General features: G+C 31.4%; 1 protein-coding gene across 1 annotated transcript in view; it reads right to left on the bottom strand.

The window, feature by feature from the left end:
* Positions 1–19,235, bottom strand: part of LOC127702022 (macrophage mannose receptor 1-like) — a 145,951-nt gene that overhangs the window by 46,747 nt on the left and 79,969 nt on the right. The window contains exons 25-32 of the mRNA XM_052205998.1: positions 13,552–13,670; positions 12,223–12,371; positions 11,262–11,467; positions 7,670–7,797; positions 4,711–4,766; positions 3,908–4,075; positions 1,876–1,914; positions 233–393 (exon numbers count right to left, since the gene is read on the bottom strand). Coding sequence (XP_052061958.1) covers positions 233–393; positions 1,876–1,914; positions 3,908–4,075; positions 4,711–4,766; positions 7,670–7,797; positions 11,262–11,467; positions 12,223–12,371; positions 13,552–13,670 — 1,026 coding nt within the window. The remainder of the gene's footprint in view (positions 1–232; positions 394–1,875; positions 1,915–3,907; positions 4,076–4,710; positions 4,767–7,669; positions 7,798–11,261; positions 11,468–12,222; positions 12,372–13,551; positions 13,671–19,235) is intronic.

The raw sequence follows: 19,235 nt of genomic DNA, 5'->3' as shown, positions 1-19,235 counted from the left end.
CAATAGTTTGAGGAGAAGACTTTTGTAAAAGTTAACGACAGACTAGTGATAAGAAAAGCTCACTTGGCCCTATTGGTCAATCGGTTGATGAAAAATTAGATACGGACATAAGTCACACAACATGATTCCAAATATACTCTAGATAACCTCCTTTATCTTTGATAACCCAAAATAAATTCAAACGTAGATATATATATTCTTTTAATTACATTATGTTCAACATTAAGCTTACTTGCTCTAAAATCCAATTACTTTCATGCTGAGAATGGATGCTGAGTAAGTTGGATTTTTTATCATAACACATTTCTGCTGCATCTTTGAAATTTTTCGAGTCATATTGTTTTATGAAGTAACAATAGCCATCAAAATATAGCCAATCACTTTCACAATATTCTGTAAGTAGAACAATAATATCAGAATTGATAAGCATTTCTTTTCCAGTATTACATACAAAAACATGAAAGGACCAATCAGATAGCAAATAAATCGATACTTGTGGATAACAATTGAAGTCATGCGGAATGCTTTTGATTTTTCCCTCAACTCTTTTAAAGTTTTGAATCAAGATTTTGTTTTATAAAATTATACAAAAGTATAATTTGTGCCTATAGAATACCTTGCCGAACTAGCACAATCAGGCTCCACAATCTGCGAACTGTAAAATTGGGTCAAATATAGGTTTTGTTAAAATACAAGCACTATGTATTTTGGTGGGCAAACAATAATTTTTGACACAGAAAATCATTTTTTAAGTCAAATTATAACTACATATCAATTTTCATTGAAATCCTAGCAAAAACAGATGTTTCTCAGAATAAATCCTTATTTAACAAAAACTATGTTGATATCAGAATTTTGACATCTGGAAACAATTTAGAATGCATATTTTACCTATGTATATTTTTAAATATTTATTTAAACAAAAAAGATATTTCTCAAAATTTTTGATTTTTAACAAAAAGTAATTTTAAACCATTTTTTTTTTATTTTGGAACCTTCAATCACTCTGAAATCTTTTTTTATTGAAATCCTACAATAAGAAGACATTTCTCGGAATTTGTGACTTTTAACAAAATGCAAGTTTTCACCACATCTATCCCCAAATTAAACTGTTAATCTGACTGCAGAAAATTTCATACCTGCCAGCTTTCACTATTTAGGCGATTTTAACCCCTTCTCCCAATTGCACAATCGTGATCGTGAAAGAAAGCTCTAAAACACAATTTTGTGAAATTCTACATGAAAAATTTGTTGGTTCCCGATTTTGAAATTTCAGGAGACAATTGTGATTAGCCAATTAAAATCAATGTTTCTTGTGATTATGCTAATAAGCCAATCAAATTTGATGTTTCTCATGATTATGGAGCATTGCAAACATGGAAACATTCGAACTTGTTTGGAATTTTTGAGTGGTAATACTCTGTATGTCAGAATTGTAAAAATCATGATCATGGTAGACAAAGTACATTCTTTTATTTTTCACTAGGAATCAGATGAATGTTCTTCTTTGTCCATATTTTTAACTGGTATTCTAGCTGAGTTGTAGCTACATGTACTGTCTTTTCAACACAATAATATAAGTACAAATCATGCAAATGAAAAGAAAATTGTAATGATGTCGCGCACTAAAACCTCCATGGGAATTTTCAAAAGTTGGCAGGTATGAAATTTGGAAAAGCATATGATATCTGCATCTTAAAATTGAAGCAATAAAAAACAGTTTCTCAAAATTTGTGAATTTTTTAAAAAATTTGAATCAATTCTGTGTTTCTTAATTTCAGGCTTATTTTATAGCTCTCACCTTGCAATTATAACTCATACACTTCAAAGTTACAGTAACTTACAATCAAAAAGACTTCTTGCACACATACTTACCTTTAGTGTATGTGTCATTTGGTTCTATCAATGGCATCCCTGAAACATATAATTTAAATTGTGTTATCACATTCAATTGTTGTAATGAAAAAAGCCCTACACTCAACTCATATGTGCCTTTAAGATTCCTTTTCCACCTTAAAATCCAAAGTGGTGACATAGAGCCAAAAATGGCTGACTCAAACATGATCAAAGTCACATAACTCTAGAAAGAATTGTCAATCAAAATGACAGTATAATAAACTTAACTACACATGATGACAAACAATCCTACCAAGTATGAAAGCTTTTAGGCAATTAACAGTCTCATGTCAGTTAGATTCTAGTTACTAACAGATATCCTTTTAGGAGGAGTTGCATTTTATTATTATATATTGCAAAATTGAAGTTTATTTATCTCCCTGTGCAAAGTTTCTTATTCCTTCATGCACATATTTAGGCAGTTCTACAACTGTGTAAAGTTGCATAAATATCTTTCTAGCCATTTAGGAGGATTTGTGCTTACATGTTATGAAATAAAGAAAGTTAATAGAATTATCTCCCCTTTAACATGTGGAGACAGGATTATATTCATTCATGCACATTCTCAGACAGTTCTACAACTCTGTAAAATTTCATAAATATCTGTCTGGCCATTTAGGAAGATTTGTGCTTACATGCTATAAAATGAAGAAAGTTAATTTGATTATCTCCCCTTTAACATGTGGAGACAGGATTATATTCATTCATGCACATTCTCAGGTAGTGTTCTATAATTGTGTTAATGTTCATCAATATCCCTCTTGCTGTTTAGTGGGATTTGCACTTACATGCTTTTACCTCATGTTGCAATATTGAAGCAAGTAAATTGGATTATTTCCTCTATTAACATGTTGGACTAGATTATATTCCTTCATGCATGTCATGAAGTTTTATTGTGGTCATATCTTTGATTGTTTAAGTCGTTCGAGCAAATTCAGATTTTCTCTCCATACTTCTGCTATGAATTTATTGCAAACTTGAGACATTCATAGGACATATTTATTATTGCACTTATTGTTAATACTAATTACCGTTTTATATTGCAATATCAATGCCAGAACTAATAAATTCATGTTTACATCAAAATTTTTGGATTGCTGTGTAATTGTTTATATTGCGTCACATGATTAACCTTTAATGTAAGCGGGCTATTTGTGTTGTTATTGTGTGCACAGTATGTATAAAAAGGGGGGTCCCCAGCCATTATAATCTGTTCTTTAAAATTCTCAGCTGATTAATGCAGGACAAAATGATCCCAATATTATCCCACCCCAAAGTGTGTTTTGCAGTGGGTATAATGAAGGTATTAGCTTAAACAGGTAGTTGGGCACTCTATATTGTGTGAACAAAGAGGATGATTTGACCAACCTAGTGTGAAGACTATTTTAAGAAGAGTTTCATCAATTATTGAAATAAATATAGGGAGGCTCCAATCAATATCTGAAGAGCAGACACATTGATTATGCAACAGTTGCCATAGCAACTCAACATATCTTTCTACTGTAATTTTCAATATATAGGAAGTACACCACTAATTCATGGCCATATTTTGCTTTCTATGTTAAATTCCTCAATTTTGTTTTAAGTTCAAATAAAGAGACAATCAGTGCATGTCAAAGCAACACTTTATTGTGTCTTGTACTGAAAAATCAACATACCTTCAATGGCATATAAGAGAGAACTGGTTTCTGGAACTTTAGATGTACCAAAACAGGGACTTCAGATCTGACAAACAGGCAAAATATACCCTCCTTTTTAAATTTCAAGCAATTTTTGTATTATTCAAAATTACAAGTCAAAGAGTGTTCTACAATGATCACCAGTCATTCAGCTTTCATTTGATACCAAAAGTACCTAAATATTCTACATATTTTGAAAGTTACACCCATGCGTAGGAACTATTTTGTGTTAAATATGTACTACTTTCTGGTATGTGCTTTCTGACCGGGCCCGAATTAGTGGTATTACACCTATAGCTATGTAACCGATGTCATATGACCTGTTTTTTTACCTTTCTGAATTTTGCAAACAAATGATTTAACCTTGTAGCAATTATCATCATTCCATCCGCTGCCATATCTATTAATCGTAGCACAATCTTCTTGTTGATATTTATTGTTGGGTTCATTTGTTGCCCACATCATGAAGTCCACTGGGGATCCATCAGACCACTCAAAACCTAAACATAAAATTAAAATTAGAAACAAAATTAACAACACCTCGACATTTTGGTACCTACCTTTTTACAGACAAACATATCTTGGTGGCAAATTCGAATTGGTTCAAATAAATATGGAACACTTTGAAGAATCTCAACCAACTACTGTAAATTCAGAAATTATTGCGTGCATTTATTAGTGTGATTTTTTAAGAATAGACAAAAATGTGAGATTAATTATTGCGATTTCTGAAAAATATGGATGCAGATATATGTATCAGATATTGGAATTCAAGTTCTTATTATTTCGATACTCACTCAGTCGCATTATTCGCAATAATTTTTAAATTTACAGTACTGTAGACTCGTCCTTAATCATTGGACACTAACTTTTTGTGAATTTCGTAGGTATAGGTAAACTACAAATTTAACTGTTCAAGGAAGTACAAATTTTCTACATGCTTGTATGCAGACTTTGGTAAAACCATGATATGAAATATCAACAAAAATACAATTTTTGCTCAATACAGGAAAATAAATGAATCAAATATAACTTTTACTGTCTGTAAACTAAGGTCTTCCCTCATATAAATGCATTTAGAAAATTGGAAAACTGCAAATATCAAACAATTTATAAAAATAAAAAGTAAACTTACCATTTTCTGAATCTCTATCATTTAAACCAACCCAAATGTCACCATAGTTACGGTAACTAAAAAGTATAGTTGAACTATATAAAGTTTAAAGAGAGGATATTGGCTAACACAAATGTAATCGACAATAAAAACTATATCAAATTTAAATTGATTGATTCATTGTTGGTTGTTCAAGACGTTCAGAGGCAAATATTTCATGCATGTTGAGGACAACATCAATTTAACAATAAATTCAATAGGTAGGTCCTGTAATAAACACTGTCTGGCAAGAAGGTTTGGGAAATTTTGACTGCCACTGAAAAATGAGGGTACATTGGATAGGGACGGAAATTTTGTATTGCACCTACAGACCCCCTCAATAAGTTGTTGCAAGGGTTCTTAACATGCAGAGTGCATAGCAATCTTTCTACACAAGGCATAAGATTTAATGTCCTCATTTTGACCAGACGTGACTGTGTACTTGTTAATCCTGCACAGCCAAACAGACGTCCTACACTTGCAAGGGTTTTACTACCAGTCGGAAAAAGACAAAAGTTGCCATATTTCTATTACACAGTCATCTCTGTGGGCTATTTATGTTTAAAGAGGGCATGTACACCAAAATAAATGTAGCCTTCAATCAAAATTGGTCTGAATTTTATTTTTTGGATGGTGATCTTCCTTTGGCTCCTTCTTGTCATGTGCATTTTTCCCAAATTCGTTTGGTAAGCCCATGACGCTATAAATTTAAATGGTTAAATAATTAAGTTCTGGATTTTATTACCACAAATTACTTAACCTTTACTGAATTCTTTCATATATACAAATATTTGGTTTGGAAGTTTAGCTGCACCTGTAGAATTCTGATTAAAACGATACATCACATCCTAATTTTTAGTGATATTGTTTATATAGCCCATAAAAATAAGTAACGGTTTATGTAAACGCATTGATCCTTTGAATAAACTTATTCTAATATAGGTCATCACTTTAATACTGTAGTAATTTATTTGAATATTGCTTTCATCGCTACTTACATTGATTTTGTTTTTGACAAATTAAAATATGACTAAATATTTATTGCTATATAATTATGAAAACTTATGCTTCTATATCCTTTCTATACTATTCTCTCATATTTTGGCAAACTGTTTATGATGTCTTTACACTAAATCCATTGGATGTTCACTGATTAATACTTAAAACTGTTAGAACATGATTTATTCATAGTTGTTATGGGCTTAGAACTAGCTTTAAACAATTGTGAATTCTTAGATTGGTACTTTGTGTCTTGTTTTTTTTTGGTTGTTTTTATATTCTAACCAATTTGTTGAGTTAAGCCATTTCAAACTGATTTGTACTTATATTGTGCTCCAACACCATTGTCCTAGGTAAGGAGATGTTAAGTTCTCACAAACATTGCTGCTAACACACCCCCCCCCCCCTTTTCTTGTGTGCCTGTTCAAAAATAGGAGCCAGTAATGAAGTGGTTGCTGTTGGTTGCTGTCCGCCATATTTGTATTTCGTACATTATTTTGTCATAAATCAGGAATTTGGTTAAGAATTGTTTCGCATTTTGTCATTTTGGGGTCTTCTATAGCTTACTATATACAGTATGAGTTTTGCTCATTGTTGAAGGCAGAACAGTGATCTATAGTTGCTAACTTCTACATCATTTCAACTCTGGTGGATAGTTGTCTCATTGGCAATCATACCACATCTCCTTATTTTTATTTTGATAAAAAACCTTAAACAGTAGAAACATTGATAAACCCTTCTCAAGTAAAAGTGGTCTTTCATCTTATTTTGAGCTGGAGTTCATATGTCTTAAAATTGGAATAAAAAGAAAAGACTCCAAACTTTTGACATGTGTAATCAATGTCTCCAGTGTATAAGGGAATATCGAATTAGATTGATGGTTTACCACAGATACTAACAAATTTTCTTGTAATATAAAAAAAAGGAGATGTGGTATGATTGTCAATGAGATGAATATCCACCAGAGACTGAATGATAAAAATCCATCTGGTAAAATCAACTATAAGAGGCTCTGACATGAAAAATGTGAAACAATTCAAACAAGACAACTAGAGGCCTAATTTATAACAATTCAATTTACGAACAAAAAAATGGAGAATGTGTCCCCATGGACACAAATGATGCCCCACGCTTGCATACAACATTATAAAGGGACATAACTCAAGAACAATAAAAGTGACTCTACCCAAATTTGTACTTGATCTGAGTTTTGTGGTAATAAGTATTGTGTAAAGGTTTCATAATGTTTGGTTGGGCAAACTTAAGTTACAGAACGGAAACTAAATTTTTTGTAATTTTCCATTTATAAAGAGTCAGAACAGTTAGAGTGACGCTACCAAAATTCAAACTTGATCTCTATTTTGTGGAAATAAGCATTGTGTATAAGTTTCATAACATTTGGTTGAGGCAAACTAAAGTTAGAGAACGGAAACCAATTTTGGGACATGGACGGGTAAAAACTTAATGCCCTCTCACTACGGCGGGGGCATAAAAAACGAATATAACAGACATAAACCAACAGGCTCCTGACTTGGAACAGGCACAATTTGTTAATTCTATTTGATATAGAGCTGCTTAAAAGAATACGATAAGTGTTTATCAAACTACTATATCACCAAAAATCAACTTTTAAGGGCAATGACTTCTATTGCCTAAAATGCAAACAAAATTGCAAAATTGGCAAATCAAGGGCAATAACTCCTTAATGGAGTCAATTGACAATTAATTATTATGCAAACATCACTAACTGATAGTACTTGAAGCCAACATTACTCAGGTGAAGCTCAAGAAATTTAAGGTTTACTCAACTAATCAACAACCTTTATTCTGTTTGCGAGAAAATTTGTTTACATGTACATAAATTTGGTTGTAAAAGACTTTAAAAATCTAAGAAAGAAAAAATAGAAAGAAAGGAAGTTAAAAAGTGCATATTATATAGTACCGAATCATTCTGTTTCTCAGAAAATTGTTTTCTTCACTACTGTGAATACTGACTAAATCTGCTCCTCTCTCTCGACAGAAGTCGCGGCTCTTCATCCAAGTTCTTTTTGCCCCATTCTCGTTAATACTCTTTAACAAAGAAAACACAAAACCAGTTAAGGTATCCGAACAAACACCATGTCATTATTTACAAAGACCAAAATCTTCTTTGCAAAGCAAACTGTACAACTTGATTATTTCAACAAGTTTTGGTTTTTTCAACTTGATTATTTCAACAAGTTTTGGTTTTTTCAACTTGAGGACATAACATCGATCATAAATATAAAGTTAATAACTTATCTTGCAATTTATCCTGTAAAAAGTAATAAATATTTAATTACCATTTTGATTTATTGTATGGATACCTTTACCAATAAGTAGTTGAACTTTGGTATAGGAAACCTTAAAATTACACAGATCATGTCCTGTAATATTTGTAAGTCTGGTTGAATTTTGTCAGGCTGTTTTCAAGGAATTATGGATTAACATGTACTGCGACTCTTGTGGACAGTAGTGATCTCCATGTGTCACTCCAGCTGGAAGCTGTTGGGCCACATGATAACATTTATACACTAGTAAACCAATTTTGATCTGAGACGGTCATTTTGATGTGAACAGCTATTAGAAGTCTGATCAAAAAATAGTTTAGTCATTTTTAGTCTTTCAGTCTATTTTCCCACTTATCCTCTGCAGTATATTCAGTACTGTTCAGACAATTCGCTGGCGGTCAATTAAGATCTGTTCAGTCTATATTTAGACTGTTCAGTAGTTCTTTTCATCAGTACACATTACCATCATACTGAGTTGTCTGAAAAGCTACTGAACAGCACTGAATTGACTGCAAGCAAATGAATAAATTCGACACTATTCAACAGTTCATTTTCGTCTTGTATAAAAGTTATAAAGCAGTCACAACATCCTATCAAATAACAGTAACGTTTCCCTAAATCAAAACCTTTCTATTCAAATTGGTCAATAATTTTTTTGGTTTTTTACATTTAAGTAACAACTTAAAAATCTAAATGTTCACACAGCGACATGTCTATTCAATTATACAGCAACATCAAAAACTGTAATTTACTGAACTGTAATTAAATGAATGAAAATTGGAATGAAGATCACTTACTGAGTACTCAACACAGAAAAATATAATTATTACAATATAAATATCTATGTTTTATTAAAATATATTCATCATTGACAACCAGCAGAGCTATTGTACTTCATAAATCACCTAACAAGGAAATTATTTAACTTTTGATTGCTTGCAGGCCAAGTGGCAGATATTTCATGCATACCAGAACAATATAACAACAAATCTAATAGGTATTTTCTGCAAAGCAATCGACCTTAGGTAATGGGCAGGAAATTGGCACATTGGTCCATTATTAAACACACAAACAACTCAAAACTAGAGGCTCTAAAGAGCCTGTGTCGCTCACCTTGGTCTATGTGCATATTAAACAAAGGATACAGATGGATTCATGACAAAATTGTGTTTTGGTGATGGTGATGTGTTTGTAGATCTTACTTAACTGAACATTCTTGCTGCCTACAATTATCTCTATCTTTAATGAACTTGGCCCAGTAGTTACAGTGGAAAATATTTTGTAAAAATTTACAAAAATTTACAAAATTTATGAAAATTGTAAAAAATTGACTATAAAGGGCAACAACTCCTTAAGGGGTCAATCGACAATTTTGGTCATGTTTGACTTATTTGTAGATCTTACTTTGCTGTACATTATTGCTGTTTACAGTTTATCTCTATCTATAATAATATTCAAGATAATAACCAAAAGCTGCAAAATTTTCTTAAAATTACCAATTCAGGGGCAGCAACCCAACAACGTGTTGCCTGATTGGTCTGAAAATTTCAGGGCATATAGATCTTGAACTAATGAACAATTTTATCCTGTCAGATTTGCTCTAAATGCATTGGTTTCAGAGATATGAGCCAACAACTGCATTTTACCCTATATACTATTTTTTAGCCATGTCAGCCATCTTGGTTTGCGGGCGGGGTCATCGGACTTATTTTTTAAACTAGATACCCTAATGATGATTGTGGACAAGTTTGATTCTATTTGGCCTAGTAGTTTCAGAGGAGACGATTTTTGTAAAAGATCACAAAAATTTACGAAAAATGGTTAAAAATTGACTATAAAGGGCAATTAAAGAACCTTAGTGAGCACGCTCACATACCCCACGTCCCCACATTGTCACTGGAGAAATAAAATAACTGTAGGAAAAGAAAATTGTATAAGAAAAAAAAATTGAATCATAATTTCCTGTCGATATGCACATCTACATAGTATGTCCTTATTATCTACAAAGTTTCATGAAATTCTGTTGTGTAGTTTCAGAGGAGTTGCGATGACAATCTGTTGCAGTAGTATATTGAGGCCAATAAGTGCAAAGGGGCATAACTCCTAGAAAAAAAAATTGAATCATAATTTCCTGTCCATATGCACATCTACATAGTATGTCCTTATTATCTATAAAGTTTCATGAAATTCTGTTGTGTGGTTTCAGAGGAGTTTTGATGACAAGAACAGGACTGACAGGTTAAAAACACATACCTGACTCAAAAATTGCGTGGGATATAAAAAGAGTATAAACCATTAGTTATCAACATCTATAATTGTAGTGATGTAATGCATGTAAGAAACTTTCAACCTATTATGGAAAAATTGACAACAGTTAACATAATCCCTCAGGTTAAAATTGTTAATCAGAGTTCTCGAAAAATTGTTTCAAAAACTGTCTACAAAAGGTTTCTACCAGCAAATTTTTGCAAAGGATCGACACATATTTAGTATTTTGCAATAGAAATTATTATAGTGAGAACCAGCAAATTTTCTTCAAGGACCACCAGGGAAAAAAAGATTATGAGAACTCTGATCAATAAGACAATTATTTTTGGAAAAAGTGATAAGCACAATATAGAGGGTTAGCTATGATATGGTATGATGTTAACATTTAGCCTTAGTTGGAGAAACTGGACTTGTTTCTATACCCTAGGGTGAGAATTAGATATACCCTGTTACTAGGCAAATGCTGATCACCAAATAATGTAAACTGGAATGAAAACACTCCAATCATAAACTGCTGGTTTAAATGTAGTGCAGAGGTACTTTAGGAAGGAAAACAAAACAACGGAGGGAACAGTTGACATATATGAACAGAGGGAATATCCTCCCATTATATATCTTTCAAGCAAGCTGCAGGTTTAATGTGAGTTAAGAAGAAAATAATGACAGTAACTATAAAAACAAGTGGTATTCTTAATGGTAACACAACCATTAAATCGCCCAAATGAAAGAGGACACGTTGCAAATTTTAATATCACAGATGTTGAGGCAGATGTAAATTTTGATAACAGAAAGATAAAAGGAAGAAAGGTAACTATTGAAAAAAGTAAACCATTGTTTTTATTCCTGGATAGTTTTCAGATTGCAATGTAGTGGTTGTAGATGTAGATATGGGTATATGAAAGAAAAAAATAACAAGGGAGATAACTATTGAAAACATAAAGCAGGAGTATGTCCTACCTTGTAACAATAACCATTAAACTCTATCCAAGATGGAGGACAGAATACAGGTGCTACTGTAGTAGTTGTAGTTGTAGGTGTAGTGTAACCTTCTCTAGGATATTCACAAATGTAGGACTTTTCTAATGTACAGTTTTTGGTTTCCCATAATCCAATAGGATGGGTTGCTGTCATGGCAACACACATAGCATCTTCATCAATACTCCCTAAAATAAATTTGTCTATATTTTGACCACAGTCTAAATATCAATACAGAAGACATAACTCTTGAAAGAATTGCTAGAATATAAGATTTGGTCATAACATGAGTTTTATCAACATAAATGAGTATGTATATCAACTAACTACAAATCTGTTCTGCTTTTTGTAGTCTAGTCTCAATTAAACTGTCATTGTAATATAACATAACAAGAAATGCTTCTTTTGATTAGACATCTGCAGTCAATTCTATGGTTGAAGGTCTGGTCAACACCAGTGTGCCAACACAGATGATTTTTTGGGGATATTTCAAATTTTTTAATTTGAAAAAATTTTATTACAAATCATTGCAGTAGAATAGGAATAAAATTACTGTATTTGAAGAGTTGCTGCTGTCAATTGGTGATTTCACAGTGGCAAATATTCCATTAAAATTGCATTTGTGTCCTTCAAATTCAATATTGACAGTGTTATATTTTTTTTTATCTTCACTCGTGACTTGCTAACATATTTTAACTGTTCTGAACTGTTCTTTACAGGTATAAAATGAGAAAAAAATGATTGCCTATGCTAAGCCTCCGATCAGTTTTTGTTATAAAGTGTAATGGATATTACCACATTGACAGCAGAAAAACAAATAATATCACATTGACTACAGACAAACAAATAATACCACATTTAATGCAGACAAACATATAATACAACATTCAATGCAGACATACAAATAGTACCACATTCAATGCAGACAAACAATAAAGAATACCTGTATGACTCCTTGCCCAAGCTGTATATGATACTGGAAGACCACTAGTCCAAGAAACCATGGCACCAGAGTTAACATCCTGGGTTAGACCAATCCAATAGTGTCCAGATTTACCAGCTATCTGACTAGCTAAAAAGAACTGAGTGTACCTGAGTCATAATGAATAAAACATATGGTCAGAATGAATGGGGAAAAATCATTTAGTGATAAATATAACATACCAAAAATGAAATATTCCATAAAAGTAGCATTTAAAACTGTTATGGGATATATTACCTCATCCATCATATTTGTTTACTCACTGATTTAGCCAATGAAAATACAGAACTGAGCTATATAACAGTCTTTATATAAGTTCTTGTCACTAAAAGTCAATATTGAAACTGGGTACATTTACTTTCACATTATCTAATATTTTTTTGTTGCCAAATGACCATACTGAGCCTAAGCAAAGTCCCCAGTACATCATACATGGAGTCAAAAAGATAGATCTGAGTCAACAAGTCAGAAAAGATTATTTTTTAATAGCTCCTGAAGTATTCAAAAACTGAGTTTCATGTGACATTAGACCAATAGTATTACAATACACACACCACAGCTGTGTTTCCTTAAAAATAAACGTAAGCAGAGGTCAAAAGGGAAGGGGATACTAGAAACTAAACTTCAGTGTTTTACAAAATAAGGACTATGTTGAAATAATTATGAAAATACTAAGAAATTATAAAAGTAAAGCAAAAATGATATTCTGTGGGATAATTTTAAAATTGAAGTTAGAGACCAAACAATCAGCTATTGTAAAACAAAAGCTAAGAATAAAAGAGATCAAATCAGCAAGTTCGAAAAAAAATTAACTTAGCTAAATAGTATTAAAGACACATGCAATGATCAAAATACATGTAATAGCTTATTACAGGAAGTAGAAAATATAGGATAGGAAATAGGAAAACTCTATAATGAGAAAATAAAAGGTAATCAAATAAGGGCACAGGTAAAATGGGTTGATGATAGAGAGAAAAATTCAGCATATTTTCTAGGGATGGAAAAATCTAGGCAGGGTAGAAAAACAATAACCCAACTATACGACAAGAAGGGTCAAGTTACAAGAGATCAAGAAAAAATATTAAGATTAGAAGCAAATTATTATAAAATCTGTACTTGACAAAAAATTCTCAGATGGAAGAAACAAAGAAGTATCCAGATTCTATCAAGGAATATAAGAAATCAAATGACAGTGAAAGTAATACTTGTGAAGGAGAAATAACTGTTGATGAATAAATTTGAGCACTGCTGTAATTTTCTTGCAAAATTAAAAAAAACGGATTTACTTACACATTGTTTATTGTTGCCAGATGTCCATATTGAACTTGAGCACAAACACTCTCTGCTGTTGCCCAATCTGTCATTTCATCATTGATTCCATAACAGTAAGCATCATAACCAATGGTGTTCTGTAAAAAAACAAGATGTTATTTGGCTTTCTTTTGTCCTTGGGTTGGGGTCTTATTATAATATTTTCCTCATCCCCTTTAATTCATACATGGTTTTTATATGATTTGCGTATCTACAAATATTAGAATGTAATTAGTCCGTTAAAATTTCTTTTTTTCCATGTTGCATGAACTAAATTCTAACCTATGGTAACACCCTGTCATTTTCACTGTAGTATTTCATGCGGAGTACACATGAATAGAATCCTGAGGTTCCAAGAAAGTTGAAATTGAAAAAAAAACAACAAGTGTTTGGGTAGAGAATTAAAAGGTTTACACATTTTTGCTAGTTATTGATGATAAGATTACTAATAAATTAAACTCGCACACAGAAATGAAAGTCTTTAGAATTTTATTTGTGTGTGAGTTAATTGGCCTAGTTAACACATCAATAACCTCTGCAACTAAAGGCTCTTAAAAACCTGTGTCGCTCACCTGCGACTCTTTTCACAAAAAATCTTACGATTAAAATGTATCGTAAGTTATACTGAAATGTGTATGACTTACGAGTATTTTTACTCTTAAGATTTTTTGTGAAAAGAGCTTCTGCATCTTAAACAATGGTAACTTTTTAGTAAAATTCATCATTAAAGGGGAATAACTCTAATTAATATTTAACTAACAATTTCAGTCATGTTGACACTTTTGTAGATCTTATCATGCTGATTTTTTTACTTTTTGAAGTTTCTATTTATCTGTTGTAGTTTTCAAGATAATAGGCAAACAAGAATGTGTCCATAGTACAAGGCAGGGATGGGGTAATTGAAAATGTAATTGTAATTAAATGTAATGCATTACAATTTTCCATGTAATTGAATGTAATGTGTAATTGAGCATTTTTTAAATTACATGTAATGGTAATTTAATTAATTACATTGAAAAAAGCATGTAATGCTAAATTACTTTTCAATTACATTTCAATTACATGTGCATGTAATTTTTGATGTTAATCATAAGAAATTATGTTAATATTAATTGTAAAATAATATTTAATTCACATATATTAATGAGAAACCAACAAATCCAAATGAAACTTTTAGAGCAAATTGCCATCAATGTACTTCTAAAATATCTGGAATTTTGACTTTGTGACTTGCATGAAGGTAAAATAAATTTAAATCCTTGCACACACTAATTTTGTCAAATTAGTATACACAATAAGTTTATAGAAATAAAATTATCAGCTGTAAAAACAAATGGCAATTAGTCTGATTAATATGTGTGTAAAACAGCCTAGGGACAATGTAAACTATTACATGTATTTTATCTAATTAGCAGATGTATACAAATATATGAAGCATTATACTTCAATTATTTTCAATGTTATGACAACTATATTTCTTTTGAAAGTTTTAAAGAACAAAATAAATTTATAATTTATATAAAACTTTTTAATTAAATTACAAAGAAATCCTTTTTCTTAAAAATGAGAAGAAAATAAGTTAACAACCTAAGTTGGATACCTTAATTAAAGGAAATTCAATGGTATTTGACCAAAATGCAAAAAAAAAAAAAAAAAGCCATAGTGATGTTTGTTGCCTTTGACATATATATAGCTTGGCAATAGTTAAAATTGAAAAGTTTAGAAATTTAATGACAATAGACAATAGCTGACAAAAAGTACCAGTTATCAAGTAAATGAAAACATTTTACATCCAAATTGTCACATAAGCTTACAATAGATATAAGAAGATGTGGTATGAGTGCCAATGAGACAACTCTCCATCCAAGTCACAATTTATAAAAGTAAACCATTATAGGTCAAAGTACGGTCTTCAACACGGAGCCTTGGCTCATGCAATATATATATATAAAGAATCAAGAGGTCAAATTAAGCTGAGGGAAGAAGATTTAACATTGTTGGGCTAAATTTGAGACAAGTTACATATATTTACATTGTACATAACGTATTGGTTTATACAATTCTGATAAAATGTAATGTGTAATTTAATTAATTACATTCCAATGTAATTGACCCCAAGTCTGGTACAAGGATCCCAACTCGCACTATCATTTTCTATGTTCAGTTGACTGTGAAATTGGGGTCAAAACTCTAATTTTGGCATTAAAATTAGAAAGATCATATGATAGGGAACAGGTGTACTAAGTTTCAAGTTGATTGGACTTCAACTTAATCAAAAACTACCTTGACCAAAAACTTTAACCTGAAGCAGGACAGACAGAGGAACAGACAGACGGATGGACGAACAAACAGAAACACAGACAGAAAAACATAATGCCCCTCTACTATCGTAAGTGGGGCATAAAAATGCATAAAAAGTTAAAAATTATCATACAAGGGCAAAAGATCAAATAATGAGTCGACTGAAGATCTTGGCCATTAAGGCTTATGTGTAGATCTTGTCTTGCTGATCATTTACTATTTAAAGTTTCTATCCAAGATAACTAGCCATCTATTAGTTTCCAAGATAATAGGCCAAAATGGGAAAAATTGACATTAAAGGGCAATAACTTCAATAAAAAGTTGAATAACGATTTTGGTTATGTTGACTTATTAGTAGATCTAGTCTTGCTGATCGTCTTTGCTTTTTAAAGTTTTTATCTATCTTTTATAGTTTTTAAGATGGTGGGGCAAAATAAATTGGAAGGACTGTTTGATTACTATCCTTTGTTTTCTTTCATTGAGATAGCTATGGAACCATTTATGTAACTTACCTTTAATTCCATAGGATTTTAATTTGTGTAAAAGTCCCTTATGCCAAACCTTATTGAATGCCTTAGAAAAATCACAAAAAATAAAACAATTCACCTCCTTTTTTTCCAGTGAATTAATAATACAATTGTAAATTTCTATCAACTGATGAGTGGTTAAAGTTTTTGGTAAAATTCCAAACTGGTATTCAAAAATAAGTTTTTGTCTTTGTAAATGATTGTACACATGTTTATATACTACTCGTTCCATAACCCTTCCCACACAACTTATTAATGATATTGGGCGATAATTAGAAGGAAGGCAGCTATGCCCCTTTTGAATATAGCGATAACACAAGAAATTTTCCAGCTTGATGGATATTTTGACTGCTTAAGGGATTTATTAAAAATTATTTGAAGGGGTATGGCTATCTTTTCAGGACAAATATTTAACATCTTATGACTTATTACATCAGGACCCGATGCTTTGATTGAATCTAGAATCTTAATAACATCAACAATTTCGTTTAGATTTATAGTGATGTCATTTAAAATAGTTTCAGCTTTTTGTTCAACATTTGGTAGAAGAATGTTTTCTTCTTCTAATGAAGAAATTAAATTAAAATATTTGTTCTAAAGTTCGAATTTCTCATTGTCCTCATAGACAATATCATCTAGAATTTCATCTTTTATTATATTTTGAAGTGGTGGGATATTACATTAACCTTTATTTGAATTTATAAGCATTCTCATAATTTTCCAGGTTTTTGGATTTGATATATTTTCTAAAATATTATCTAGATTTTTTTCAAAATTTTCCTTTGCATTTTTTTTTAAATTATTGACCTTGTTTCTCTGCTGTTTGTATTTAATCATATCAGATTCTTTTTTTCGATTTTAAAGCTTTTTTCCTAAATCTATTGCGTTTACTGATTTCTTTTCACAGTACATTTGTAAACATAATAATGGTTTATTGTTATTTCTTACGGTTACCATTTTTGTAGGAATGCACTCCCTTGCAACCTGGAGAAATTTTTTTGTGAATGTATTACACATTTCGTCAACATCCTCTATGTCGGAAAATATCGCATTCCAATCCATTAAATTGAACATTTCCGAAAACCTATTTTTACCCCCCAGACTTCTCTTTTACACAAATGATTTATGGATTTAGGGCACTTGATAAATGCTACAGCTGCATTATGGTCGCTTATTTCAGAAGGTATATTAAGAACATCTAAACTAATTGAAGTCATAGTATCACTAATTATAATAGGATCCAACAATGTACTACTGTGATGCGTAATCCTGATAATATTTTTGAAATTAAACATTTTAATTATGTCAAGCAATTTATTATTCTCATGTGTCAATAGGTCACAATTTATGTCACCTGTTATCACAATGTTTTCATTCATCCGCAATGCAATATCGATTGCATGATTAAGGCGTGCCCAATAATCGTTATCTGACCATTGTGGACAGTATTTATTACACTTAACCCTTAGACTGCTGCTTTGATTCTATTGTGTTATTGTGCAATGCTGAATAAAATATGAATTATTTTATGAAACTGACATGGTTACTTTAAATTGCTTTATCTTTGTGAATATTGACTATACAGCAATAAAACTTACATGAAAAAACATTGTTAGTTTCTGAATTTTTCATTTCTTGTGTTTGTTTGTGTTTTTGGTTATTTTGTACCTGTGCAGGTGCAAATAAAGGTATACAAAGGTAAAGTTTTATAATTACATATATTTTAACAATTCAATAAACATAAAACTTTGTAAAACAAGAACATTTGTAGCTATAGATATTTGCCAAAAAATATTTGGCAAAAAAACTTGTAAAAGTCACAGGTAATACTGCAGGTATGACACAGGTAAGTCAAAAAAACTCGTTAAGGACAAATAACACTTTAAAATGTAAATAAAACAGTATAAATATAACACAATACTTTGTAAAATCAATGAATGTTACTAATGTTCAAAATTACTGATCAAGACACAATAATAACTATTTATTCAGAGTCTGAAGAATTTTCACCTGCAGGTTAAGAGGATTGCTCGATAGTTCTGTCGCGTGTGGTACACCTGAAAACAATTAGGCACAAACAATGCAACTTTGCATGTAGGACACCAAAAAGTTGTTTGCTTTCTTTTGCATGCTTGTCTCAAAGACTTTTTATAGTTACAAGCTACACAGTCTCTAGTGGGATGTGCACGTTTTGATCCTCCCTTTGCAGGTATATGATTAGGGAAATGACGATCAAGTAACCGCGTCGGTTTTTCTCCTAAGATTTTTCTCCCAATCTCAATTTGCGGTTGCGGAGCACTCACAGCCTCCTGAATAAGAGCATTAACTACTGATGTTCTGAAAATGTTATGCTCTTTCCTTGTTTTATTTACTGGTGCATACTTTTTGTAAAAAATAAATGAATTTATAACGCACAAGTTCAACAGGTAGAAGAAGAGTTTTTTATACCACTTACTTGTTTTACGTAGGCACAAATAGTATTGATTGATCTGATCGGACAGACCTACACCTCCCATGAAAGAGCAGTAGTCCACTACACATGTCAGTTTAACAATTGGGTTATTTGTCCTTCGATCATTTTTGTTTATAACACTGACTGTAGCAGGGTGGATGGTTGAAAGCATGTGTACATCTCGCTTATTGTGAAATTTTACAGCAAGAAGACCTTCCTTCCGTCTAAATATAACCTCGCCACATTTCAGCTTCAGATTGGTTATTTTAATGGCATCGGGTACCCCCAAGCAGTTTTTTCTCAATGTGCCACAGGCATAAGTATTTAATACTTCAAGTTCTGTAAATAGTTCTGGCGACACGTAATAATTGTCCATGTACACA

This window comes from Mytilus californianus, unplaced genomic scaffold (genome assembly GCF_021869535.1).
Source record: "Mytilus californianus isolate M0D057914Y unplaced genomic scaffold, xbMytCali1.0.p SCAF_5, whole genome shotgun sequence".
NCBI classification, from domain to species: Eukaryota; Metazoa; Mollusca; class Bivalvia; order Mytilida; family Mytilidae; genus Mytilus; species Mytilus californianus.
This window is presented reverse-complemented; position numbering and strand designations above follow the sequence as displayed.